The sequence below is a fragment of the Artemia franciscana genome, chromosome 3, assembly GCF_032884065.1.
Source record: "Artemia franciscana chromosome 3, ASM3288406v1, whole genome shotgun sequence".
Classification (NCBI taxonomy): Eukaryota; Metazoa; Arthropoda; class Branchiopoda; order Anostraca; family Artemiidae; genus Artemia; species Artemia franciscana.
In genome coordinates this window covers 23,579,559-23,607,505 of record NC_088865.1, presented here as the reverse complement: position 1 = coordinate 23,607,505, position 27,947 = coordinate 23,579,559, and the positions used below count along the sequence as shown (strand labels likewise).

General features: G+C 37.0%; 3 protein-coding genes across 4 annotated transcripts in view; 2 read left to right on the top strand and 1 right to left on the bottom strand.

Annotated features, from left to right (window-relative positions):
• The window catches only part of LOC136025046 (autophagy-related protein 13-like), a 108,009-nt gene extending 107,788 nt beyond the window's left edge, over positions 1-221 (bottom strand). The window contains exon 1 of the mRNA XM_065700721.1: positions 137-221. The gene's annotated coding sequence lies outside the window, so the exon portion shown is untranslated. The remainder of the gene's footprint in view (positions 1-136) is intronic.
• On the top strand, positions 11-26,036 carry LOC136025047 (DNA-directed primase/polymerase protein-like). The gene is made up of 2 exons (XM_065700723.1): positions 11-82; positions 23,237-26,036. The coding sequence occupies exon 2, from the start codon at positions 23,289-23,291 to the stop codon at positions 24,591-24,593; it is 1,305 nt and encodes a 434-aa protein (XP_065556795.1). The 5' UTR covers positions 11-82; positions 23,237-23,288; the 3' UTR covers positions 24,594-26,036.
• LOC136025045 (transforming acidic coiled-coil-containing protein 2-like) overlaps positions 298-27,947 on the top strand; it is a 189,620-nt gene continuing 161,970 nt past the window's right edge. For both annotated transcript variants that reach the window (XM_065700719.1, XM_065700714.1), the window contains exon 1: positions 298-401. In XM_065700719.1, the coding sequence (XP_065556791.1) occupies positions 388-401 (14 nt within the window). In that variant the 5' untranslated portion in view covers positions 298-387. The remainder of the gene's footprint in view (positions 402-27,947) is intronic.

Here is a 27,947-nt window from a genome sequence, read left to right as displayed (position 1 = left end):
CGGAAAAAATTAACAACTAGTTTGGCCTAGGCCTAAAAGTGTTAAGAAATTGGCAAAGATCAGCAACCAAGGTCTGACTGATGTAAGTGAAGTAGACAGTAGGAGATGATGCATTGGGCTATAAAACTATACCTACATAAACACGTTCTCCTTTTATTCACAGGTTCAATTCCTTGAAGTACTGAGTAGCCTACTCACTTACTCAGTCTTCAGAAGGTACACTTCCCCTCACTCGCAAACTTCTATTGAATACGGTGTAATTTATTTTTTAGATGGCTCTGGTAGTCTATGTTTGAATTTTGAACTTTTGGCAGTTATTGACGGTTAAAAAGCTTTGAATTTACCTTTGTACATTGAAGTTGGAGTCTTAGAATTTATGTATAGCCTATGGAGAGTGTAAAGTAAGCTCATTTGGTTACATTTCATGATCACGAATTTTGTTTGTTTTGGAAAACAAGCCTATAGTTTAGTTTGTGTTAATGCATTTTTTCCTACAAAGTACTTTCTAGAAAGAAAACATTGTAGCTAGGCTATGCAAATAACAAAGAGTGATGCCATCAACATTATTTCGTTTTGGATGACCATTCAAAAAAGCCACAGCATACCTTAGCCTACTATGACAATTGTAACCCCCTCCCTCTTTTATTCAGCCAGTTAGCCCTAAAGTATCTATATAAGAAAACTAGGACTCTGTTAGGCTAATAAATTTGCTCACAGATAAACAAATTTTGCCCCCCCTGATCTTCCCATATACAGCTCTAATAATGCATAGGCTATTCCTTTTTAGGCTATATCATTGCAGTCTGAAATTAATCCCTGTGTATGATTCATTGCATAATTTACCAAAATTGGCCTATTAGGCTGTTTGAAATAATTTTAAAAAAGTGTGTAATAATGGAAGCAGACATGATAGTATTATTAATAAAAACATTCTAGTCTAAAGTTTAATATTGAAAGGGTATAGATATAGGCTAGTGATTAGCTACTCCACAAAAAACATTTTAATAAAAGAATTCTGGGTAAAATTATAGTTGATTGACTTTTGGCTATCTTGGAAAGGGGTTAGGTTAGGAGAATGAAACTGTCAAGGATGGGTCTACAGGCTAAAGTATGTCCTGGGAAGGTATTTTGAAGTACCCACCTCCACTCCTTCTCCCTCTAGATAGCCCTGACCTTTGATAACCTTTAAAGATATGTGTGTTATAAAAGTAAAACCTTGCAAAATAGATCTTCTGCTTGAATGAAGTACAACAAGATTGTTTTCAGCTTCACAACTCTGCTCAATCCCAATTTATAAGGTTTTAAACATATGCAAATACATTTCCTAAATTTTGAAAAAAAAAACATTGATATGGCTCAGAATTCTACTCAAATAACAGGAATTACATTTTCAGAATTAAAGGGAGAGAAAAGGCAACTGGTAACTGAAAATTTGGGTAAAATGTAGTTTTGTCAAAATTTCAATAGGTATAGACCTGTCATGTAGGCAAATTTCAGGGTCCTCTAGAGGGAGAAGGAGTGGAGGTGGGTACTTCAAAATACCTTCACAGGACATACTTTAGCCTTTAGACCCATCCCTGAAAGTTTCATTTTCCTAACCTAACCCCTTTCCAAGATACCCAAAAGTCAATCAACTAGAATTTTACCAAGTTCTGACTTGATAGTTTGAAGAAATATTACAGTCAACACATATTCCGTGTGTTTTCAATTTTTTCATAAGCTGGCTCTTTTCTTTGTGCCTGTTTTTGGCTTATGTTGATCAATTGAAAATTCATTGTAAAAATTAATTTTTTAGCACTTAGAATCTCTGTTGACCAAATTTTTCTGCATAGCTCATTATAAAGTAAGAATTGTTTTATTTCCATCTGGAGAGGTGAACAACTAAAATGATTCCAATTAAGGATTTCCTTGTTCTGCTTTTTTGATGACTTCTGTAGGCATGTTGTTCTTGTATGGTTGCTTACTGTGTTTTGGTTGAGGATTTGGGTGCCTCCCAGTTGCACAAAAAATCCTTATGTAACAACTCTGTCTATGTGGCACTTGAAGGTTTCAGTTAGCTCAGCAGATACTGTGTCTTCTGAGATCTGGTTCCACTGGGTGTCTACTCTATGGCTGAAAAAGTTGCTTTTTTTGCTGGTGGTGCTAGGCTATGTAAAAAGCTTCATCAACTGTCATCTAGTCCTCTGGCTTAAGAGGTGGGCAAGAAGAGAAGAAATTTTGTTTTTATAAATCTTCCTTGTGTTTTTGTGCTTTATATAAGTTGTGTTTTTATATATCTCCTTGTTATCTTCCAAATGCTGGTATGGACATTTTATGTTGGTTGAGGCAAAAAGTATAAAAGTGGAAATGAAGAATATGTTGTGAAACAATCCTATTGTTAGCTATTATTGAAACAATTCATTTTGGTCTGGTAGGTAATCTTGTCCCCTGACGATTTTGTAAAATCTTACTTCCCTTATTAACTATTGATTCATTTTTCAAAAGATTGTTATAAAATGGGTTGATATTTCAGTTTCCTGTATCCTTTATAATTTACTAATGCTCTGAAACTTGGGTGCTTAAATGGCTGAAGAATATCTGTTGAAGTTTTTTTCAAAGGAGTTGTTTAAGAATTGTCTTGGTACTCATTTAATTGACCATACATATATTTAAAAACTAGATCTACGTTGCATGGGCAACGTGAGGTGTTGCGGCAACCTTTGCTCGGCTTTGCCAAGTAAAGTGTTGCAAGAGCAACACTTTGGTTTTGTTTCCTTGAATCTGTAAGGATGCTAAAATACATACTAGGTACACCAACTCGCAAAAGTTGCAAACTCCTCATTGCTAAAGATGATTGTAGCCTTACAGCCGATTATTACTTACAAGTCCCCTACATGTCTTACCACTGGAACCAAATTGGTCTTACCATCAAATGCAACAGAAACAAAAAATAGGTACACCAACTAGTAAGAGTTGCGAACCCCTCATTGCCGAGGATGATTATGGGCTAACAGCCGACTGTTGCTTACAACTCTCCTATATGTCTCACAATTGGTATCGGCCTATTTTTGGTTTCAGTGTGTACCTTACTACTGAAGTTGTCAACCCCTTTAAACTTTCAAATTGGTATACCTCATGAAGGAATTTTTGTACAAAAAAATTGATGACATATACTTTGATCAGCTCATCAAAAGCTATCGACTGCCGTCGAAAAAAAATCTATCTGTCTTAGTTCAAAAGTTGACTTTTTTGCTGTAGGCCAACTTTCTAACGTCATCACTTAGAAAGGAGCAAAGGATAAACTCTAATTTCTTTAGCAATGAGAGAACTTTTAAAGTTTAAGAGGCACATCTGATACCATTTCTCTACTCCAATCCCAAGTGCGAAAAACCAAATGATAAACTCAGCCAAAATCACGGCAGCACTTTCAGACCCGTGGGAAAATGCCACTTTTTTGCTTCTCTAAATTTTTGTATTTATCACTCAAAGAAGATATATTGGCTGTGGGGCAGGGTAACTGTCGCATATATTTAACACTTGTAGATTTTAGTCCATCTTCAATTTGAAACTGGTGCCTGCCTGCTTGCCTGCTAGAACGGAGCTTTCCACTCAAAAGCAGAAACATGGTTTGATGAAACGAAAGCTTGGCTGCATAACTTCAGATAGTCCACTCTGACATAGGCTATACAACTCCTCTTCACTTCACACACTATAGGCTCTGTAAAGTCATATTCATCAATCCGGCCTAAGGTCCACACTTTCTGTAAAAACCGCAGAGGTTAGACCCTTACCACTTTCTAGCAATAAGCTGAAATTGGGGTGCTAGGAAAAAAAAAAAAAAAAAACACGACAAAACCAAAGTGTTGCTCTTGCAACACAAAAAGCTGCAGGCCACAAAAATTGTGGCTCAAACCCGGTTTCAAGGTCTATAATGAAAGAAGGGTTAAGATTACTTGGCCAAGTTATGCAGATGAAGGAGACAGACTGCCAAAGATTATTCTTTTTGACCATTCATCTAGGGTCAAACAATTAGCAGTTTGTTCCCAAATGGGGTGGGAAGAAATCTAAGGTAGGATTTAAAGGACATCAGAGCTTTGTGAGAGAGGACTAAGGGTGATGTTGGGTAATTTTTTATGATATGTGCATGTTTATCCAGTGTCCTTTCAAGTATTTTTTTTTCTATGGGTTTTTCTGGGTATTCTGAAGTTTCTTATTTTGGATATAATGATTGTATGCTGCTTATTAGTCAGTCTGAAGTTGGTCTAGCATAGATTGTAGATAGACACAATTTTCTCTTGAAAATAAAAAATATGTCTACCCTCTTCCAACAATTGGAAACTAACTGTGTCTGATTGTAAAAGTGCTCCAGAGGAATACTAGCTTGAGCTACTTGACATAGTTATTGATTACTCTTAAGATTTTTATCTGAATGCTTTACTACCAATCAAAGGCCAGACTAAGAGCATTGAAATATTGACTTTTTTTGTGCTTGTTGCAGTGAATTAGTAGTAATTGCTCAAAGGAGGGAATAAACTATGCTTAGTTAATTTATGGTATAGGACAGAAATCAGATACAAAAGAAGAAGAAATATACACTTTGATTTTGCATTCAATGTTCTTTCCAAGTGCCACTATGTATGCCCCCCCCTAATGGAGCCAGGTATAATCTTATGAATAAGCTTGCTGATTTTTATTTTTTTTCAAATCATTTATTTTGAATTTTAAACCAGTCATTTCTGTGATTGAGCCTAAAAATGAAGCAAACCCCAAAAACAGTAATATTTTGTTAATATTCTGCCACCCTGAACTTGGCAATGATGCATTGAACTTGAGTTACTGTCCTGCAAAAATAGGGTAACACAGAGTTATGTTTGCATTAGCATCTCTGTTGACATGGCAGGCATTAAACCCATGAAATAATAATACCATGTTGTCATTTCATGTTAGAATTAAATAAAAAAAAAACTAGTTTTTTTTAACTGAAAGTAAGGAGCGACATTAAAACTTAAAACGAACAGAAATTACTCCGTATATGAAATGGGTTGTCCCCTCTGCAGTCCCACGCTCTTTACGCTAAAGTTTGACTCTTTGCCACAATTCTACTTTTTAAAACAACTAAAAACTTTAGCGTAAAGAGCGTGGGACTGCAGAGGGGACAACCCATTTCATATACAGAGTAATTTCTGTTCGTTTTAAGTTTTAATGTCGCTCCTTACTTTCAATTAAAAAAACTAGTTTTTTTTTATTTAATTTCTGAACGTTTTTGAATTAATGCATCTGTGATTTTGGCTCTCCGCACATAAATTATTGAAATGAAATTAGTATATTAATTTTTTTTTGGCTAAATGGCTTTCTCTTAGTTTTGATCAGACGATTTTGAGAAATAAGGGGTGGGGAAGGAGGCCTAGCTGCCCTCCAATTTTTCGGTTACTTAAAAAGGCTACTAGAACTTTTAATATTCAACGAACGTTTTTATTAGTAAAAAATATACGTAACTTAAGAATTAACTTACGTAACAAACTTTTATATTCTTATATTTTTATTATGTGTACGAGGGGGTTTGTACCCTCGTTAATACCTCGCTCTTTACACTAAATCGTAAGTTTTGTTCCAATTCTTAAAAATGACCCCTGAATCAAATAGGCCGTAGAATAAATAGTTGAAATCACTAAAAATATTTTAGCATAAAGAGCGAGGTATTTATCTCCTCCTAAATGCCTCGCTCTTTATGCCAAAGTATTTTTAGAACCCTACATATGCGTAATAATCTCTGTTTGTTTTAAATTTCAATGCTATTCCTTTCTTTCATTTGAAAAAACGTTTTCATGTTTATTTTTTCATTGTTTTTTTTTTTTTTTATAGTAATGCTAGAAAATCCTGCGCCCTTTTCATTGAATTTTTTCCCCCATGGCATATTTCTCTAAGGAAAGATCCTCCCACATAGCCCCCTCCCTCAACCCTACCCCCAAAACCAAAATAATCCCCCTGAAAACGTCTGTACACTTCCCAATAACCATTATTATATGTAAACACTGATTGAAGTTTGTAACTTGCAACCCCTCCCCCAGGGACTGTGGGGGAGTAAGTCATCCCTAAAAACATAGTTATTAAGATTTTTTACTATGCCAAACAAAATGGCTATCTCAAAATCTTGCGACATTCTAGGACCACTTGGTCGATACGATGACCCCTGGGAAAAAAAACAAAAAAAAAAACAAACAAACACGCACCCGTGATTTGTCTTCTGGCAAAAAATGCAAAATTCCACATTTTTGTAGATAGGAGCTTGAAACTTCTACAGTAGGGTTCTCTGATACGCTGAATCTAATGGTGTCATTTTCGTTAAGATCCTACGACTTTTAGGGGGTGTTTCCCCCTATTTTCATAAATAAGGCAAATTTTCTCAGGCTCATAACTTTTGATAGCTAAGACTAAACTTGATGAAACTTATATATTTAAAATCAGCATTAAAATGCGATTCTTTTGATGTAGCTATTTATATCAAAATTCAATTTTTTAGAGTTTTGGTTACTATTGAGCCGGATCGCTCCTTACTACAGTTCGTTACCACGAACTGTTTGAGAAAGGTGGTAAATTAAAAAGGTAAGGCAAATGTCTATTGTCAGATGCATACGTGTATGGTGGAAGGAGGCAATTTCTTCAAATTAACAAAAAGCATATGGCCTATCAGAGGTCTATGAAGGAACCATAAGGCTTCAACATGTTTTTAGTTGTGTTTTTTTTCCAGGCACTTCATATAGAAGGTCTTGTGGTATAGACTTTGGAGAGGGGCTCATTCAATTAGAAATTAGAAGTTCCTGTGCCCTTTTTAAGAGTCAAAAGTGATCTTAAGGCAACCAACCACACCACCCCTCATTTTTCCAAAATGTATCCAACCAAAATTTTTAGGTTGCTGTTTTTTTTTTTTTTTTCAAAATAGTCCAAAGGTAAAATAATTCTAGGGTTGACAAGACCCCTCAGCCCACGTGGCAGGGGCTGCATTTTATGCATGTTGCCCATTTTTAACACATAGGGTTTTGGAGGAGGCTCATTAGACTAGAAATTGAAATTTATAGTTCCTTTTAAAGAGTCAAGAGTAATAAGAGGGAAACCAGCACCCCACTCCTTTTTTCCTCACCCATTGTTATCATAAGGTTTTTATGGAAGGGGTGGCTGTATAAAATTTGGAGGGGGCTCATTCAATCAGAAATCGAAAATTTCAGTGCACTTTTAAGAGTCAAAAGTGATCAGAGGGCAACCATCCCCCTATAATCCCCCCCAATCAGAAATCGAAAATTTCAGTGCACTTTTAAGAGTCAAAAGTGATCAGAGGGCAACCATCCCCCTATAATCCCCCCCCCCCACAAATGTATCCCATCAAGTTTTTGAGATAGCCATTTTGCTCTAAATAGTCTAAAGGTCAAATAACTATGCCCTAGAGGCAAGGTTTATAAGTTAAGGAAGTTGCCTGTTGTTAGCATTACCTTTAATTAACTTAAATCACAGCTTCGAGTGAAATAAGGACTTTTGATCCTGTTGAATCACTCCTTGTGATGACAGTTGCATACATGGTTGATTAGATTCTGGTGGAAGATTCTGGTGCATCCCAGTCAAATCTCCATGGTTTGTCACTCCACTCAGCATCCAGACGGCGTTTGAATACATCTGTTGATTCAGAAGAAACAGTGTTCTCCTTGAGGTTGTTCCAGAGGTTCACAATCCGGTTCGAGAAGAAGCTGCATCTTGCTCCAGCCCTTGCATGAAGTTTGCAGATTTGTTTTGGGTGTCCTCGTGTTATGTAGGAGGGGTCAATCTCCAGGAGCTCATTTTCTTGATTGGTAGAGAGGAGTGTGTGTGCCTGGATCATATCCCCACATTTCCGCCTGTAGACTAAAGAGTGGAGGTTGAGTTCCCTCAGCCGTTCACTATAGGGCTTGTTTTCCATACTGGCAATCAGCCTAGTGGCCTTTCGTTGGATTTGCTCAAGCACTACCTTGTCCTTTTTGAATTGAGGGGTGGCTAGGATGGTCCCCACCTCCAAACATGGTCTTACCAGTCCTTTGTAGAGCTTGGTGATTACATGTCTACTTCTGCTGGTAATGCTGTGTTTAGTGATGCCCAGGGCTCTACTAGCGTTTGCTGAGATCTTCTGTGAGTGGGAGCTGAATTTCAACTGGGAGTCTACAATAACTCCAAGGTCTATCTCCTCCTGAACATGCTCCAGTATGTGGTGACTCCCAGGGTTTGGGGTCATTAGGTATTGCTGCTGGGGGTTATTGTGCCCAAAGTGTATGACCTTGCATTTTTCAGCATTGAATTCCAGCAACCATCTTTTGACCCAGGAGCACATGTGGCTGAGATCAGTTTGGAGGGATTGGTGGGCAGAAGGGGTATTGGCAGGACCTATGAGTTTTGAATCATCCACATAGAGAGTGGTTTTGTTACTGGTGATAAGGGCTAGCTCATTTACGTATATATTGAACAGGGTAGGGCACTGCCTTGGGGGACCCCGCTGGTGACTTTGACTTCATCAGAGAGTGCGTGACTGTTTGGTCCAGTGGTCACTTAGACTTGCTGTGTTCTGTCCCTCAGAAAATCCTCGATCCAACTGATCACTTTTGGACTAAGAGACAGGGTGCATAGCCTGTGAATGACGTAGCGGTGACAAACTTTGTCAAAAGCTTTGGCTAGATCCAGCAGGATTATATCCACTGATACTCCTTTTTCTAGTAGGTCAGGTACAAGACTGTAAGACTCAAGAAGGTTTGTATCCACTGATTTCTTAGAACGAAAACCATGCTGGCTGCTGCTGATGAGTGAGTTAGCCTTAAGATGGTTAATGATGCGTTTGTTGACAATTCTCTCCATGACCTTGCATGCCACACAGGTAAGGCTGATAGGTCTATAGCAGTGGTTCTCAACCTTTTTTCATGGACCCCTCTTCCCTTCTTTTTATCTTGGTGAACCCCTTCATAGCTATTGGACATAAGAAATTTTTTTTATTCTTCACTAATATAAATTTTAAGGTTTTAATTATCAAACAAATAGCGTACAATTAAGCTTTATTTTTAAATGAAAACTAATTTAATACAAAAAAATATATATTATTATTATTATTACTATCATTGTGATAATAACTACAATATTACAAGTTTCTTCAATTGGCAAGGAACTAAAGCTCATGGAAAGTAAAGCTCCTCAGGCTGTTTAATTCACTCCAACATTATTTATGTAAACAGGATAAAAAAAAGCAGTTGAAATTAAGTGTGTGATTAAAAAAAAGGAAAAGGCATGTTTATTCAATGAGATCCCTGTGGTTGATGCTTCTCAACAAGTTTCTTTATATTTGGTTCTATCAATGTTAATGATAGTCGAAGATCACCCCTTTTCACAATGTCTAGTCTATTGCCAGCTTTTGATAAAATTTGAGAAATACGTCTAAATCCCGCTTCAACAAGATAAGATGTAGGAAAAGCAATAACGTAGAACTGCGCTTTATCCCAGAGCAAAGGGTACTTTGTAACAATATCATTTGTTTTCCATATATTGTACTTTCCATCTTTGAATTTTGCACGCCTTATTTCATCACTTTGTAATTCGATGAGGGGCTCTTGCAAAGATAATTCTATTTGGGCGACATTAACTTCAAAAGGAATTGAAACCCAAATCGATATATCCATTCCGAGTAGGTCACTAAACTGATTCAAAATAATGTAAATTACAGTAGAAATTGAATTCTTAAAAATAAAGAGCGTTCTGAGTTGGTTTTCTTCATAGACCCCCAAAATATCATTGTGGACCACCAATTTGTTGTGTTTTGCCTTTGGACCCCTGGAAATATTACATGGACCCCTAGGGACCATGTGGACCCTGGCTGAGAACCACTGGTCTATAGTTTGATGCTGAAGTTTTGCTACCCTTCTTATGAATTGGGATGACTATTGCCTTCTTCCAATGCCTTGGAAGCTTTCCTTGTGTTAGCGACAAGTTAAATAATTTTACCAGGGGTGCTGAAATAGCAGGGCTTAGTTCCTTCAGCAGCCGTGGACTCAGACCATCATGTCCAATCGATTTGTTGGCATCAAGCTCCTTAAGCTGTTTGGTTACTTCTTCGAGTGTGATTTGTGAGTGTAACATTGGGAAGGGAGTGTGAGCCTGTTCTGCAGGTGGGAGGGTTGATTGGAGGTCATTCTTAGAAAACACTGAGGCGAACTGCTGATTCAGAAGGTTAGTTTTTTTGGAGGCGCATGAAGAGACTAAGCTGTTATTCTCCAGGTCTGGTACTGAGTGTCTGCCTGGTTTACGCAGGGAGATATGTTTCCAGAATAACTTAGGGTTTTCCTTGACATTTTTGACCAGATGTTCTTTGTAGTTTTTCAGTGAGTTTCCGCGTTTCTTTTCTGAGGAGATTCCTGGCGATTTTGTACTTCTTGTATACTGTTGTTGTTTTTTGTTTCACAAACTTCTCCCAAAGTTTTTTCTTCCTATTGCATAGTTTCTTGATTTTTGGGGTGAGGAAAGGTAGAGTTTTTCGTTTCTTTTTCCATGTCACGGTGGTATGATTGGCTTGGCTCTCGAGTAGGGTATTTTTTAGGATTAGCCATGAAGCTTCCACATCATCTGAGATAAGAGTTTCCAGATTGGCATCTATCAGCTCTTTCACCATCATCTTGTGATTAGTAAAAGATTGCTTAGTATATTCTGATGGTTTGGAGTTGAGCTGTATAGATAAGAGGACTGGTATGTGGTCACTTGAGCCAATCGGACTGAGAGTCTGTGTCCTGATCACCTTTTCTGGGTCATTCATTATGACCAGGTCGAGTTTTTAAGGATTTTGTCCCGGACGCATTCTTGTGGACATGGTTACTGTTTGGTACAGAAAATTATCAGCAAGGACTTGAATCAGTGGGTTTTGTTCAGGGCTTGACCTGGTCATACCTTGACCATCTATCCAGAACACGCTTGGGAGGTTGAAGTTCCCTGTCATGAGCAAAGTTGCCTTTGGGAAGTTGCATACTATGAATTGCGTCATTTCAGCAATTGCTCTTTGAGAGGACAGCTGGCATAGACTACTGGGGCTCCTGTAAATTGAGTTAGGACAAACATTTCGTTAAATAGGGACAGGGATACCCAAGTGGCTCCAACCCAAGGTAAGTAAGAATTTGTGACATAAAATTAAATTTCTCTTATCTGGAATTCCTTGGAAGCCAGAACAGCAACTCCTCTACCGCAGTTTGGATCAGACAGATTGCTGAAGATGTTGTATCCAGTGGGGCAGATTCAGTGGGCGTCAGATTCAACAGTCAGTGGGGGGAGTTGGGGGGGCTGAAATCTTGGAAAACGCTTAGAGTGGAGAGATCAGGATGAAACTTGGTGGGAAGAATAAGCACAAGTCCGAGATACGTGATTGACATAACTGGACCAGATATGCTTTCTTTGGGGGAGTTCTAAAAAATTAGAAAAAATGAGGTATTTGTAACTTACAAGTGGGCAATCAGATCTTAATTTAATTTGACATTTAGAAAGGTCTTGTGCTTCAGAGCTCTTATTTCAAACCCCGAACAGATCCATTGACAAAACCAGAAATCATGGAAAACGTGAAAATTTAGGTATTTTTACCTCATGAATGGGTGATCGGATCTTAATGAAACTTGATATATAGAAGATCTTATGTCTCAGATGCTCCATTTTCAGTTTGAATCCGATCCAGGAACATAGGGGGCTGGAAGGGGGAAACAGAAATCTTGGAAAAGGCTTATAGTGATGAGATTGGGATGAAACTTGGTGGGAAGAATAGGCACAAATCCTAGACACGTGATTGACATAACAGGACTGAATTTTCTCTCTTTGGGGGAGTTGAGGGGGGGGGGGTGTTAATTCCGAGAAATTTGAAAAATGGAGGCATTTTTAGCTTAAGAATAGGTTACCAGATCTAACCGAAATTTGAAATTTAGAAGGAATCCATGTCTCAGAATTCTTATTTTAAATCCTGACCGGATCTGGTGACATTGGGGGGAGTTTGAGGGGGACACTGGAAATTTGGAAAACGTTTAGAGTATACAGATCGGGATGAAACTTGGTGGGTTGAATAAGCAAATGTCGTAGATACGTGATTGACGTAACTGGACTGGATCCGCTCTCGTCGGGGGTGGTAGGGGGTCCAGTACTTTGAGTAGTTCGGTGCTTCTGGACGTGCTAGGATGATGAAAATTGGTAGGCGTGCCAAAGACCTGCACAAATTGACTTGATAAAGTCGTTTTCCCCGATTCGGCCTTCTGGGGGGGGGGGCAGAAAGGAGAGAAAAAATTAGAAAAATGAGGTATTTTTAACTTACGAGTGGGTCATCGGATCTTAATGAATTTTGATATTTAGAAGGACCTCGTGTCACAGAGCTCTTATTTTACATCCTGACCGGCATTAAGCCTCTGATTTTCCTTTTAAATTAATTTATTGATTCTTATAATTTTGCTACAGCTCATGCCATATGAGTTTTTGGCTCTTCCGACCTCGTCACAAGTGCCATATGAGCTCTTAGCTCTTGTTTTCACTACTTTCTAAAGTTTTTGTCTCAATTATTTTCTACACATCAAAAACCAGACATATATCATTAAATTACTTACCTTTCTTCCTATTCTAGTAAAAGCATAATGTTTATAAGGCTATACCACTTCATTGGAAATTCTCTTATGACTGACTCATGGTAAAGAATTTCATTTGAATATGTTTGCGTTAAGTGTAATTTTGAGCATTGATGCAAATAGGGTTATTTTAGGCAGATGAATTGTGAGTTTAAGTTTTGTTTTCTTTTACTATTCTGTTTAATCTTTCAAAGGTCTGAAAATATAAAAGAGGTAGATTGAAAAAAATCTAAAATGAAAAAGAAAAAGCATGGTACCAATAAAAGGAGGAGGGGGGGCTTAATTTCGTGATAAATTTGGAAATATTTTCATTATCGAACTGTAAATTCGATGAAAATACCACTCAAGACTTTTAAATATAATTGTCGTTATATTTAGAAATTAAATGGACCTTTTAAGATGATATCTTTTCCTCTTATTTTCTGCAATTTCTTTTGAGTCTTCTTTTTTACTCTATGTTTTGGGAATATATTAATCTTAAATACATAATATATTAATCAATCTTAAATACATAGTATATTTATATTGAATACGTAATAATTTAATGCGTGATGTATTAAACGGTACTTATGTATTATACCGCCAACACTCACGTTTACGTTGTCTAAAACTCGAGAACAAACCGGTTTGAGCTGTCTGTATTAAGAAGCAATTTGCTTGCACTCAGTGAAAACACAAGTGGCGGGTGACAGAATACATTGGAAGTTTACAATTTGGGCTATATATTTGCACATTAGGAGGTGGGGGCTATGTTAGTTTGGGTCATGTTACCCCCTCCTCCTCCCTAATGTGCAATATATAGCCCAAATTTGTGTCTAAAGTATTAAATATTCATCATGTTTTGGTAATTTTCATTAGGATTAATCTAACTTCACTTTTTGAGTGTTGGTGGTATAATACTTAAGTACCGATTAAAGAAATTGATCTTTTTGCCAGAAATCTTAACCAATTAAGAGTTTGTGGAATTTTGCTACGATTGGTATGTAAAAATTAAGTACTTTTCTTTTTTCCATAAGAATTTTATTGTGCATATAACCTTTTTTTTAATGTATTCCCCTCCTCCTCCTTCCCTCACTATAGGTACTCATGTACCCTCCCCCTGCAATATTTTTGGCGGGTGTCTATGCTTGATTGAGTGGTTCAACTGCAGTCTAGGATATGTTTACGGTCTAGGAAAGTTGTTAAGTAAGTGAATGAAATTTTATGGAATAGATGTTCTGCTCAAATTAGGGCATTGGATTTTTTTTTAAATACCTTGGCCTACCTCCACAGCTTCTAATGCTTGAGTAACTATTAACCCTGTATAAAGGCTAATTCCGAGATAAAAATAATAGAATTAAAAAAAAGTAGTTGAATTGGATTTGCCATTCAAAATTTTTCCTAAATATAATATTCTTACCATAAAAATTGCAGCTTCTCTCCTCTGCCTCTCTAAATGAAACAAAATTAAGCTATAAATTATATTCAAATTTAGGGAATAGTTGATTAAAATGGAAGCGACCCTAAAATAGGATCCATAAAAAGTTGTATATCATAGCTGAAAGTAAAAATTCGATCATTATTTCCAGATTGTTTTCATGTAAAGTTTTATATTCTTTTCAGACTTATTTATTTTTTTTACAAATGGTTGATCTTAATTTTTTACTCTTTTACATGATATCTGTGTTTGCAGATTGATCAAACAGCTCGTGGTAATGAACTGTAAGTAATTTGACCCAAAACTGTAGAAAAGAGCAACTACAAAAAAGGAGCTGTTTTTGTTTTTAATATTCTTTTTTTACTAGGTGATTTATTTCTTCTGAAATATCTCTTCTCACGAGATGTATGTATCTCTTCTCACACTGCTGCTTTTTAAAACTTGTTCAAACTAAAATCTCATTGAGTTTCAGTGTTGCTATATGAAAATTTTATTCTAAGTCGTTGTTATCCTTCGTCCTTTGTGGACAAGTTTGCACTTACTCCCCTTCTTTTTACGCACTAATAGCCAAGTTCTCTAAAAGCTGTTTACTCGTCAGTTGAAAGGATATTAAAAGGCCTGGTAGCTATCAAGATGTACACACAGTTAAAGCAGGTAGTGGGAAAGCTGGAATGCGGAAGATTAGTAGCCTGAACAGCCACACTACAATGTAGCAGGAAGTCTCTGCTTATTTTGGGTATTAGATTAGGGAAAGCTAATATCACAGCTTCCTAATACATGTGACTGCCAGGCTGCCAATCAATATTTTTCTCCCAGAAAATCAAATGGTGCTTTGTATAGTTGTAGTATAGTGATCAATGAGTATCAAGCCTGCAGTTGAGTATGCCTTATTTAGTCAGGGAGCCACTCAACGAAAATGTGTCGGGTAGGTGATCAGTGAGCAGCAGAAGGTTTGACAACGGAATATGGGGTAATCGATAGCGCTGATCACGAAAATGGGCGTTATATACTCGGCCGGGGGGTGCTTGACCGCGAAAATTGAAAATTTCGCGTTTTTTTACTATTAAATCACGTTTCGGAAAAATTTCCACAATGATCGCCAAATCTTTCGTAACTGATGCCAGAAGTGACGAGTACAGTAGGGACCATCGCGAATGACCTTGAAGCTTGCAATTTTAATTTTTTTTATTCGCGCTGGAAAAGATTTCGCGCCTAGATCCAGCTGGTAGTGGATAGTTTTATTATCTCAGACAGGAAGATTGCCACTATACTCAACAATGACCTTGATTACAACTCTCTTTCATTCCTAATCAGAATTATTAGTAAACTTGACAAGATTATTATTCAATAAGCTTGAATAAACAAAAAAAAGACTACTATACTAACACCTGCTACGGATTTCGTGAACGGCACTTGTTACTACAAAAGTTAAAAAGTTGCTCAGCATATCAAATTATCCATCAAGCATATCAAACTCGTACATAAAACACTTCCCACCACAGTCACAAAGTAAATTGTAAGGTCTATTTCCAGCACATGAACATTTTTTTGTACAGCGCTTGCACGAGCAGTACTGGGGGACCACACCTTCTGGAAATGCCTGAAGGGTATACACAACTGGCCTAACCCCACCGTCTTGAAACATCCAGCCAAATTGCAGGGGATCCAGAAACTGTGGCTTTGCTCGATTTGCTTGCAAAAAAATGTCCAACTGCAGGTACACGCGCTTAGCATGACACTCAAAGGCAGCGTCAGATGGTGGCAAATACTTAAGCTCCCGCTTTCGAGGGCACAAATGCACTCTTAATTCATTAAGAGAGGTAAAGTGGTCTGGGTCTTTTCCGTATGAGGCAACAACGACCTTTTTGCAAATCACACTGAATTTTTCTAGAACCGCAGGGTCGAGCTTTGACTTCTGTATCTCTTGGACAAGCAAAGCAATCGGTTTCTCCAATCCCCATTTCTCGACAGCCTTGGCCACCACTCGTTTTCCTTTAGAAAACATGAAACCCACGGTATCACACCCTGAAAGCGTATGAAGAAGGCAGATGGAGTGAACAAAATCGTTCGGTAAATTGCTGCAAAGCCGATGTATAGGCACTAAATAGCTGTGGAACCTGACATAAACTTTCCGCTTTTCACAATTTGGGTGGTTCCCAAGGAATAACTTGTAGTGATATAGCAAGACGACAACTATGTCTGTGTCATTCGCATCGACCAAAACGACATCGAAACCCCTCTCCAAACAGTCCAACATGTGTAACACAACTCTTGTATCGGCCTCTTCATGGGTACAGCTCAAACGCTCTTCAAAGTTTGTATCAGCATTTCCACTTCTGTTGAGCATCACCATTCTCATCCGGTCTCGAAAGCCTCCTGAGAGGTCCACAGTGAACCCTGCTTGCAGCAGGTGAACTGAGTTTTCAAACTCACCGAATAGAAACTCAATCAGTCTTGCCTTTGTCTTGGAATTTGAGAGCAACGAGTTCCAGTAATCTAGGTTTAAGTGTCTACCTAGAGCTACCGGAGACCTGTTTGAACATCCTCGCTGCTCATGGCAACCACCGCAGTCCTTTAGGCAGATCACCTTGCCTTCTTCGTCGGAATATCCAAAAATCCCATCATATCTATCTGCAAGGACGTGCAGCTCCTTAACGTTGCTGTTGAAAGACACAAGCGTAGAAAATGTCCGTTTTCCATAGCTCTCAACGGTTTCCGATGGATTTGGTGGATGGCTTCTGAGGTAGGGCATCAAGTCTACCACCCTTGAGTGAGTCGACTCACTGCTAATCTCGAGGTTAACGGGCCACTCGCTCAAGCTGATTTTTGTTTTCAAATACTCCAGAAGAGCTGACTTTGTTCCTGTCCGAAGCACAACCATTCCAGATATGGCACTTCTCTGGAATATAGAAGGTGCATATGGAAGAAGCTCATGGGAAAGCAAATTCTTTAGATGGTGAAGTCCTCTTTCGCCTGTAAAGTCAACACTCACCAATACCCTTTTGACCGTTTGAAGTTCAACATTGGTAAGGCTATTTACAGCACTAGAAGTATTGGTTGCTTTTTTCTGTTTCGCCTTCTCATTATTCATGACCTTTACTTTGCTAAAGGCACCTTTTTCACCGTCCAAGTAGCGATCAACCGCTCCGCTTCCAACAGATCGCACACTGAGGAGATTGTCAGCTATCTCACTATCAACTGTCTCAAGCGTATAAATATTCAGCATATCTTCGTCAGTGGATCGAAAGGGATTGAGCCTGGCTTCCAGAACAGACTTCACTTTATCAACAGCCATGTGTTGCCGCAGAACGAAGGAAGGGTTATCTTCGTGGTGAGAGGAGTCAAACTCAGTCTGGGGAACAATGCGTAGCATCTCAGTGAATGTAGACGAGACTGAGGCACAGAACGGAAGAGTTAAAGTCCACTTCACCAGTGCCAACTCATTCATGGTAATACCCGTCATTCCACCTTCCGTTTTTGAATCTAAATTAATGGTAGATTCTACAGCATGGTCTGGGGATATGCAGTTGAATTTTGCATTCCTCCTCTTCACATTGAACAGTCCATTGTGGAATGCCTGATCTACTTCTTGAGGTTAGCCCTGCATCTCAGCCAGGTACTCAATCAAGCAAGTGCCATACTTATAGTGACCACATGCAACTAAATAAGGAAGCATTTTGCTAGCTCCTTCAAGATGGCCATCCCAGTCACCAGATCTTTCACTGTACAAAAACTGCCACAAAACCAGTACCATTTCTTTGTACTGCTTCCAGAACTTGTGGGTTTTTGAGCGTGCACGAGAAGTCTCGAACCTTTCTAACCACGGGGACAATGCGGTAAGTTTTTCCTTTAAACAGTTCAAGTTCTCATCACCCTCTCTTGAGATCTTCAAGTTTTGCAGTAAATCTCCCATTTCTTCAAAGATAGTGATGCACGATGAATCGTCTGATTCTGCGCAAAAATTTTCGAAAGCTTCCCAGTACAGAATGGATATTGCCTCGAGGACTAACGTATGAGCAGCGAGAGCTTTATAGTACGGTTTACCACTCATCACTTTCTTTGCGGTTCCTTCCAATAGAATTCCAGTCTCGTAAATCACCTCTTCTAGACCCGAGCACTTCATTATATGACCGATGGCACCCATGAAGTTCATTAAAATATGAAGACCGGCCATTCTGAGGACAACATCAGAATATGCTTCAGGATTTCTGACTCTCAGAGCATGAACGATTTCATATACGGCCTGGTCACATGTGACGACGGTGTAACTCAGTCCCAGTTCTCTGGCAGTTTTCTGGAAAGACTTAATGACTGCTTCCACGACTGCTGGGTTCGAGGGAGAGTGGGGAACCACTGGCAGGTATCCGATCCTGGTAACAGGAATATCAGCCTTACAGCCATACACTGCTGAGAAACACTTGAAACCAAAATATGGTTGAGATTCTGCCGAGTCACTTGATACATTAATGAGCTGCGTCGGCAAAGCTCTACAAAGAAGCCAGATCGTGAAAAAGTCTGAAACGGGAACTTTCTGGTCACCTGACAAACCAATGAGATCGCTGCATTTATCGGTCGCCTCTATTTTTCTCTTGAGGTACATCTTCCCAAACTTTCCAGGCTGAATCAGATTTGAAGACGACAGGGAAGGGTTTCTGTTCCAACTTTTCTTCAAAGAACACGCTTTCTTTAGTGGGCCGTCCGTGTTTGGTTGCATAATGATGCTTGTCGTAATATGTGACGTCGAACCGTCAGACGTCTCTTCCCGAAATAAAAGTACTCTTAAGCAAAATGTAACAAAAACCCTATTATTCCTTTCGAAAATTGCTCCAAGGACACCTGAAGAAGAAACAAAACTGGAAGATAGGATTCAGGTTGCTGTATACGCGAAGCGGCAACGGCGTTTTTTGTCGGCACATTTTTGAGTCCGTCGGCACAAACTGGACGCCCCCCCCCCCAAAAGCTAAACGGCTAGTGACGCCCCTGATGGTATCTGATACCACGGTCTAAAGTCGTTTTCGTAGTTACCGAAGTATCTGATACCCTGACGCATTCACACTGGATAGATGCTGCTTATCCGAGCTAAAAATTGGGTCAATCCGCTTTTCTGTCAATAGTTCAAAAACGAGAAGAGTTAGAGAATTTCTGGATCAGTCATTTTGTAGGACAATAAATTTCCTACAGAAGCCATTAAAAAAAAATACACCTCAGTCAGGCAAATTTTCAAGATGGATCAAGATTAATCCAAAAGAGAGATAAATTGTGTTAACTTTTTCGTCGAAATTTTGTGATTACAACTGAACGGCAAAAGATAAAAATGTTTTGAAAAGAGAATATGATTCTTTATTTAATTACCTTCGATCTGAGGTATAGCTGAACAATTTTGGAGTAACCTGTAATTTTTTATCGATTTTAATATAATTTTTGCCAGTTAAGATGGATTTTTAGGGAATTTGAAGAAATGTGGATGTCGCACCCATTTGTCGACTATATAACGCCGATTTTCGTTTTCAGCATGGTCGATTGCATTAGATTGCACACTCAAACCTTCTGCTGCTTGCTGATCACCTCAATCCTTAAATATCAACATTTCTCTCGTGTGGCTCCCTGACTAATTTTTATAATATCAATAGCATTGGAGTGTACAACTCCATCCATAAAGTAACAGTAGTAAGCTAAATACAGTATACTTCCGACTTTGAATACTATTTGCCACTAGCAAGATTAGAGTAAATATGATACAGTGCTTTTGATAAAATGGTACATTTAAATTATGGAGTGTGATATTTGTGGCTAGTATATGGCTTGCCATTGAATTAGATTATATTGTTAATTGCAATTCAGAAAAGTATTGATATTTCTAACTGAAGCTATACAGTTACATTTATTGCTTATCTGCAAACTTTATGTATAAATTTCTTTTTGTTCAAAGCAAAGCTATCAAAACACAAGTTGTGCAGTTAAAGTGTTGGCGGCATTCGAAATTCTGCTACTGGCAGCTTTGGAACTTTTTGCACACCTGCAGCTACACTTCCGGGGATGCCATGCTCATGGCCCCGGGGCAAAGATTGCAGACAACTGCTTAGATGCAGGAATTATCATTAGGAAAAAGGGAAATGTTTGATCCTGGGTGTATCCAAAATGGGCAAGGGCATTAAGTTGAAACTTTGAAGAATGTTGAGGGGGATATGTTATACCAAATCAAAAGGCACTTTGTGCATCCAGTTTGTCAAAAAGAAAGATCTGCAATGTTTTAAGAACGAATGAGGGTATTAAGTTGAGACTTTCAGGACGTTTTGAGGAGGTTGTTGAAAAGTAGTTGGAGTGTCCCATGAGTTGCTCAGTTGCCCTCCTTCTGAAAAGATTTGATCAAAATTTTTAAGTAGACTTCTTGTTCAAAGTAGTCTAAAGGTCACATAACTATGCCTGTGGGGATAACATAAGCCACCACAGCTTTGGAGAGGGATGCCTAACACAATGGGACACACTGTGTGCCTGCTTGTTGTCAGAATCCCCCCCACAGGCCCTTAGGGAAAGATTGTAAACTATGCAATTTTCCATTTTTTACATTTAGGGTTTATCGTTAGGAAAAGGTGAGATGTTTGATTTTAGGTGTATTCGAAAAGGCTAAGAGTATTAAGATGAAACTTAAGAGATTTAGAAAAATGCTAAGGGGCATAAATCAAAAGATATTATGTGCACCCAGTTTATCAAAAAGGCATATCTGCAATATGTTAAGAACAGCTGAGGTTATTAAGTTTAAACTTTCGGGGGATGTTGAGAGGGATTTTAAAAAGTAGCCAGAGGGCAACTTTTCCTCCTATTCCCTTTTTAGCTGCCTTCCCTATAAACATATCTGATCAAAATTTTGAAATAGCCATTTGGTTCAAAATAGACCAAAAGCTAAATAACTATACCTCAGGGGGGATGACATACCCCCCCTCTCCCCCACAGCCCTTGGCGTAAGTGTTCTTAGTTCCGATAGTTGCCTTTTGTTTATAAACAACGTTGGTTCCTCTGAAAAAGGTACATGTTTGATCTTCAGTCTCCAAAAAGGATGAGGGTATTGAGGTTAAACTTCTAGAAAATTGTTGAAGGGGATGTCAAATAAAATCAAAACACACTACATGTTGGAGGGTTTTCAAAAGGACGCAACCGCAATATCTAAGGAATGGTTAAGGGCATTAAGTTGAAACTTTAAAGGCTTGTTAAGAGTGATGTTGAAAAAGAAACAGAGGCGACCTCCCCTTTTGTCCTTTTAGACGCCCCTTAAAACTGATAAAGATATTAAAAAGCCTTTTTTTTTCAAAATTCAGCGTCCACTAGCTATGCCTCTGGGATACCTTGCCCTCACAGCCCCCTGGTCAAGGAATGTAAATTATGCAGTTTGTCCATTTTTTTACATGCAGTATTTATCATTGGGAAAGGGGGAATGTTTGATTTTGTGTTTTTCTGAAAAGGCTAAGGGTATTTAGACAAAATTGCGGGAAATATTGAGGGGTATATTGATCGAAATCAAAAGAAACTATCCGCATCCAGTTTGTCAAAAGGCGTATCTGCAATATATTAGGAATGTGTATGGACATTCATTGGAAGCTTTCAGGGTCACTATTACTATTATGGGCAGTAATGAGACTGCCTGTGACTGAAACTCTGACTACTTCCACTAAAATCTTCTGACTTAAACTGTGACAACTTGCAACTGTGACTGCGACTGCTTGCCACTGCTACTACAACTACTTGTGACTACTTTCAGGAAATGTTTAACTTTGAAACTTTAATGTCGAAAAAGCTTCACTTTGATGTTTGTAAATTTAAGAAAACTTTGATATTTGGAAAATTTAATGGAACTTTTTTTGAAATGGGGGATGTTGAAAAACTTGAAATTTCGGCAATCAAAAAGGAAACGAAATTAAATAAAAAAACTTCCCGAAAAAGAAGTTTTCCAAAGAAAAGTAAAGAGCCTTATTAAACTTGAGAAAAACAGAAAATAAGTATCTATAATAATTTAAACTCGAAACGAACAGAAATTACAATTAAAGAATAAATGAAACCCAAAATGAACATAAATTAAATAAACAATCATTACAAATATACAGATAACAGACACTAATATGAATAAATAAATAAATCTTGCAACGAGTAACAACTGAATTGAATATACAAATCAAGCTCAAAACAAACACAATTCACCACTCCCCCTCCTCTAGGTGAAAAAGTCTAAAGCTATTGTGTCATTTGTACTTTACTGAAAACGAATTATAATGCAAATTTCTTATTTCATATTTACAAAATTCCAAAGTAATAATAAAAATTGTAATGAAACTAATCTTGAATTGCTGAGCTTTTGGCAATTAATATAATTATATATCAAATACTCTGTTTCATTTTACCACTAATTCAATATACATATAGTTTTCAATAAAATGCAAATGGCGCAGAAGGTTTTTTTTCTTTATTTTGAGTGCAGATTGCGAGTTAGCGGAAGTTTTTGTCCAAATATTCGCTCATTTTTTTTTATTTATTTACTATTATTACTTGCTTAAAATAACCCTTAGTTGTTTTTTTTAATTTTTCGTCAAGCTGTAATTTGTCTTCACCAAACTACCCCTCTTTGGTAAGAAAAAAAATGTTTAGGCCGCCAGAGAACTTTATTCTCTTAAATTCTGTGGTAGTAACGATTTTAGTACTAAAAGCTTTTATTATTGAAAAGGTTTTAGCACTGTCGCCTACTCGTTGTCACTAAATCTTGCTCTGTACTAGCTGAAAAGAAATTTACAAAGTAACCATGGTTGCAGCAGTAGTTTAAACCAAGTAAAGGACGAATCACGGCCCGTAGTAACCAAAAACTAAAAACCATTAAAAAAAAAGAGAAGTAAGAAAAATTACTTATAGAGGAAGAGGCCTATCACTTTTTAATATTTTTTTTTTTGACAATATGCTATTTCTGCTCTTTGCACCTAACAATAACACCCGAGTGTCAAAATTCGAAAAACATGACACATGGCTTTTACAACAGTCGAATATTAACCCTCGAGAGAATCTAGGAGCTATGTGCAAAAAAGATCTATTGTGATTAGAAGAGCTCTTTCGACTGCTGAAGAAGACGATAGACTCAAAACAGTAATTAAAATGCCATCTACAATATTGATTCAATCTTCTTAAAAAAATTAGCAAATAGCGCAATAATTAAAATTATTCGTAGTTATTCATGGCTGATCTCCGTCTAAATGTTCTAGTGAAGATATCATTTTTAGATGGAAGGGAATATGGGAAAAGAAATCTGTCCTCTCAACTTTTATGGCCAGAAGAGATCCAGTGAATTTGAAGATAAAGTTGAAAAGATCTCAAAAAAGTGTGCCGTCTATGAACAAAATCCTTTGCCGAGCACTATTCCAAAGCATATATTATCGTGTATATCTGATGTTTGGAAAGTATTTCCGAAGCAAGATGAGTGTTTAAGTTTTATATCACATTCAAAGTTGGACTTGAAAGCGTTTTCTTGTGAGTACAAATTGGCAGATGCTCACGGTAAAAGAAATTTTTTGGCTGCGCACCCACACCTTTTATGGATTCGTTTAAATGAAAGACCTTTGAAAGAGAGATGTTTCTATGAAATTATAACATCAGGAAGTGAGTGCAAGCTTTATTTTGATATTGAGTTTGATAAAAGGTTGAATCCTGAATTAGATGGTGCAGATACAGTGAGAATTTTTATGAAATGTGTTGAATATTACATCAGAGTTCATTTTGAAAAGGAAGTGAAGATTCATGACGTTTTAATCTTGGATGCAACAACAGAAAAGAAGTTCTCATGTCATTTAGTATACGATACCGTCATATTTAATAGCAATATTCATGCTGGATATTTTGTTTTAAATATTGTTGAGGAAATTACTCAAAAAAGAGTTCCTTCAGAAGTAATTTCAGCTAAAGATTTGAGCAAATTAATAGTGAAATCAGTTTCAGGCAACAGTGTTTTTGTTGATACCAGCGTATATAGTCAAAATAGGAATTTTAGGATGCTATATTGTAATAAATTTGGTAAAAATAACCATTTTGAAATTGGATCAGATAACGAGTTTACCCCTGATTCACTCAAATATCCTGGAAAAACATTGAATGAGAGTTATTTTTATGCGTCACTTATTACAAATATTAAAGGCAAACCTAATATTTTGACGTATGCAAAGGTTAATGTGCCTTCCAGCGCAGTAAGCAAGTTCCATTCCAACAAACCAAAGTTTTCTGGGTGTAGTAAGTCTGTGTATGCTGAAATTGATGACTTCATATCAAGCATTGTCCAACCTGGATATATCAGGAAATGGTCTCTATTGGAAACATCAATTATTTATGAAATTGGGGGAAATTATCGATATTGTGAGAGGATTCGAAGACATCATAAAAGTAATCATATTAAATTTATTGTCAACTTAAAAGCTATGAATTATCATCAAGAGTGTTTTGACTACGAATGCAAAGGCTTTAAATCTTCTTCTGTGGAAATGCCTGCCGATATTATAAATTGGACAGACGAAGATGATTTTGCAGAAGTTTTCTGAGTTTAAAAAATTATTTAAATGTAAAATACAGGGAATGCTGTTAAGATTGTCTTGACTAGTAATGATAAGTTTTCATTATACTACATTGAAACTTTTTGGGAAAAATGCTGAATTTTGATAAGTTCGTTGATGACTGAATGCTTTTACATTGAATTCAGGTTTGTGTGCTTTGAACTAGTTGTTTTAACCATATTTTACTCTGTCTCTTTGTCTTCTATAATAACACAAGCTTATATGGTAATCTTAGCATAAATATTATGAAGTAAGGAAAATTTCTATACTCTCAATAAGATTTTAAAGATTTTTGGGACACATCAAGCGCACACCTTTCGTTATGACTCCGGTTTTGTGCGCACGCAATGACAATTTTTTAGCGAATTGTGATGGGAATATCGTAGATCTGCTGAAGCTATTGCTGTGATGCTTCAGGAAACTTCCAATTCGTGCGCTGTGATGTGTCCCATTTCTGAACCGAATTTTCCATACTGTATAATGTTTATGCTCTGATTTTAATGATTTAAGTATAATGATATTTAAAACATCTGGTAGCCATAACTTGAGCTAACATATACTTTTTTTATCGTGCAAGATTTTTATTGTAGAGAATTTTTCTGGGAAAAGTAGCCTATCATATATTTTTTGAAGATAGTAAAATACTACTTTTATGTGTTATTTGGTCTTCCATGAAAGAAGGGGGAGGGGTGTGGAAATTTACGAGCGTGCTCCGTAATATTAAAAAAAGATCAGCCATTCTTTTGTTAATTGTCGTCTATTTTTAAAGGTATAATTCTTACACTAACCACTTAATCTAATGAACATTCTTTGATTTTCTCTTGGAATCTAAAAAAATGGGAGGGGTTGCAGTTGTTTAAGTTTTCAAGAGGACTCAAAAGTGAGGGTAACAATATTTCATAAGTGCTTGAAGTTTTGAAAAAGCGTGATTGTTATATCAACTTTCATTTTTTATGTGATTACTCGAAATCCAGCTCAGAATTGAAGCTCAAAAATCGGACTACATAACAGTCGTATTGGATCAACAATGAATGCTTCTACACTATCTAAATTTTTTTGGAAGACAAGGGAAAAAGTTGTCAAATGTATTGCCTGGGTTTGTAAGCCTGACCCTCGCTGAAGCAGACTTTGGTTTTATGGCATTTAGTTTCCTACTCATGTCCTCTCTGTAGATGAACGGTCTAAGAGCCTTGATTTTTGCATCCAGACAAATGAACTTTCTACAGATTTTTTGTTGGAAGCTTAATGCTTTAGTGTGTTGATGCTAATGATTTTTTAAGTTTTAATAGTATATTTTTAATAACAATCAATATTTAATGGCTTTGTTTTATAATTTGGGGTTTGTTTACTGGTTTGTTCTTTGATTTTGTTTTTCTTATAATTGTCCTATGTACTTTTACTTTAGTAAAAATATATGTTTTCATTTTTCAAGCCGTTGTACGACGCTTTATTTTCGGAATACTTAGGAGTTTTTATTCAGCTTGTGGAAATTTTTGTCTTTGTAATAGCTAACTCTGTAAATAAATCAGCCCAATCGAAAATTAAGCTCTTGATCATGAAAAGGTCCATGTGGTTAACTGGTACTTTTTAATTGTTCAGAACACACTCAAGAATTTTGATCTGAAGGTAAGATCTAAGAAAACCGGCTTCATAGCTACAAAGACAAGTGACGAGTGACAGAATGCATTGGACTTATATAATTTGGATGATGTATTTGTACATTAGGGAGGAGGGGGTTTGTTACAATTGTTCTGCATACTATGAAGTAAGAAGTGTTTTCTAACTTCCTTTCCAAATACTTTATTCCCCCCAATGTGCAAATATATAGCCCAAATTATATAAGTCCAATGTATTATGTCAAACTAAATAAGGTTTGTGGCTTTAAAGTATGAAATTGGTTTTGACAGATCTACAGATCGAAATTCATGAGTGTGTTTTGAATAATTAACAAGTACCTTTTACCTTACACCGTAGGGGAAAGTCCCAGGTTTATCATTCCATTTCGAAATCATTTTGATTCTCTGTAGATGTAAATTTTTCAAAATGATATGATTGTCAATACGCATAATAGGAAACATGCTGCGAAACGTATAGAAATTTGTTAGCCATGACTCATTTTTATAAACGTTGCTTACAAATATAATTCACACTGACTATGTCTAAATTTATGTAGTCAAGGAATAGATAAGATCTTAATTCATAACGTATCGAAGATATATGAAGGTTTTTTTTTAAATAATTACAATTGTCTAGGTTACAAAATAAATCTATGTTTTACTTATACAAATGTCGCGCTAAAAATAATACAATGCTAATTTGAAGTCTGGCTACATGCATGCACCTTCTGCCCACTATTACTTCCAAATCTTCCCCCGGTGGCGCTAATTTGGGGGCAGGGGGCTTCTCCCCGAGATGGGAAAAATACCATTTTTGTATTTTCTGTGAAAATTGTCAGTTTTTTAGTATTTTAGTATTTTCTCTTTTGGTATTTTCAATAGAAAATATGAAAAGTAAAACAAATTGTCCCAGAAAATATGATGGACTGAGTAAATATATTACACTGAATAAATAGGTCTGAAATAAAGAGTATTGGTAACTTACAAGAGTGGGAATTGTCCCTCGTGTCGGCAAAAAAAATTCAACGTCGTATAGCGTTTGGCGACACTTGGCATTTTTTCAGTGTAATAATATGAATAATTAACTTACTTTGTATAGTTAGTAAAATTAGTGTAGTAATAAGTGACTGATATCAGTCCCCGACAGAAAAAACGATCACAAAACTTAAAAAATGTCAAGTGTTGCCAAACGATATGTCGCGTTGATTGTCTTCTTTGCCGACACTGGCGCCAGTTACCGCTCTTAAATGTTACCCATACTCTTTGGTTTGAAACTGATTGATATAATTATCTTGTCCTTTAATTGCAAGCTACATGTGCAGGTTAATATCATAAACCTCAACAGACGATTTAATCTTTTCTTCTAGCTCCTAAATTTTTAGATGGCAAAGGACGACAGATGGCAAAGGATAGCAAATGGCTAAATCTTGCATAATCGATATTTCAATAATACGGAAAATGATAAGAAAAAAAAGCCTAATCACTTAATACTATGTGAACTTAACAATAGATTGAATTCATACGAAAACAGGCATCAGCGTCCCTCAACGATCGTGAATGGTCCTGTTTCAAAAAAGATAATGCTTCTAAGTGCTTTAGTTTCGTATACAAAATTATTAACCCTTGTGTGATTCTGATTTCAATAATGTGCAGTAAATAAAACGCTAACCTACGCAAAAAATGGGATGTTCTCTTTGGGGCAGAAAATTCTATGAGTAGGCTACAG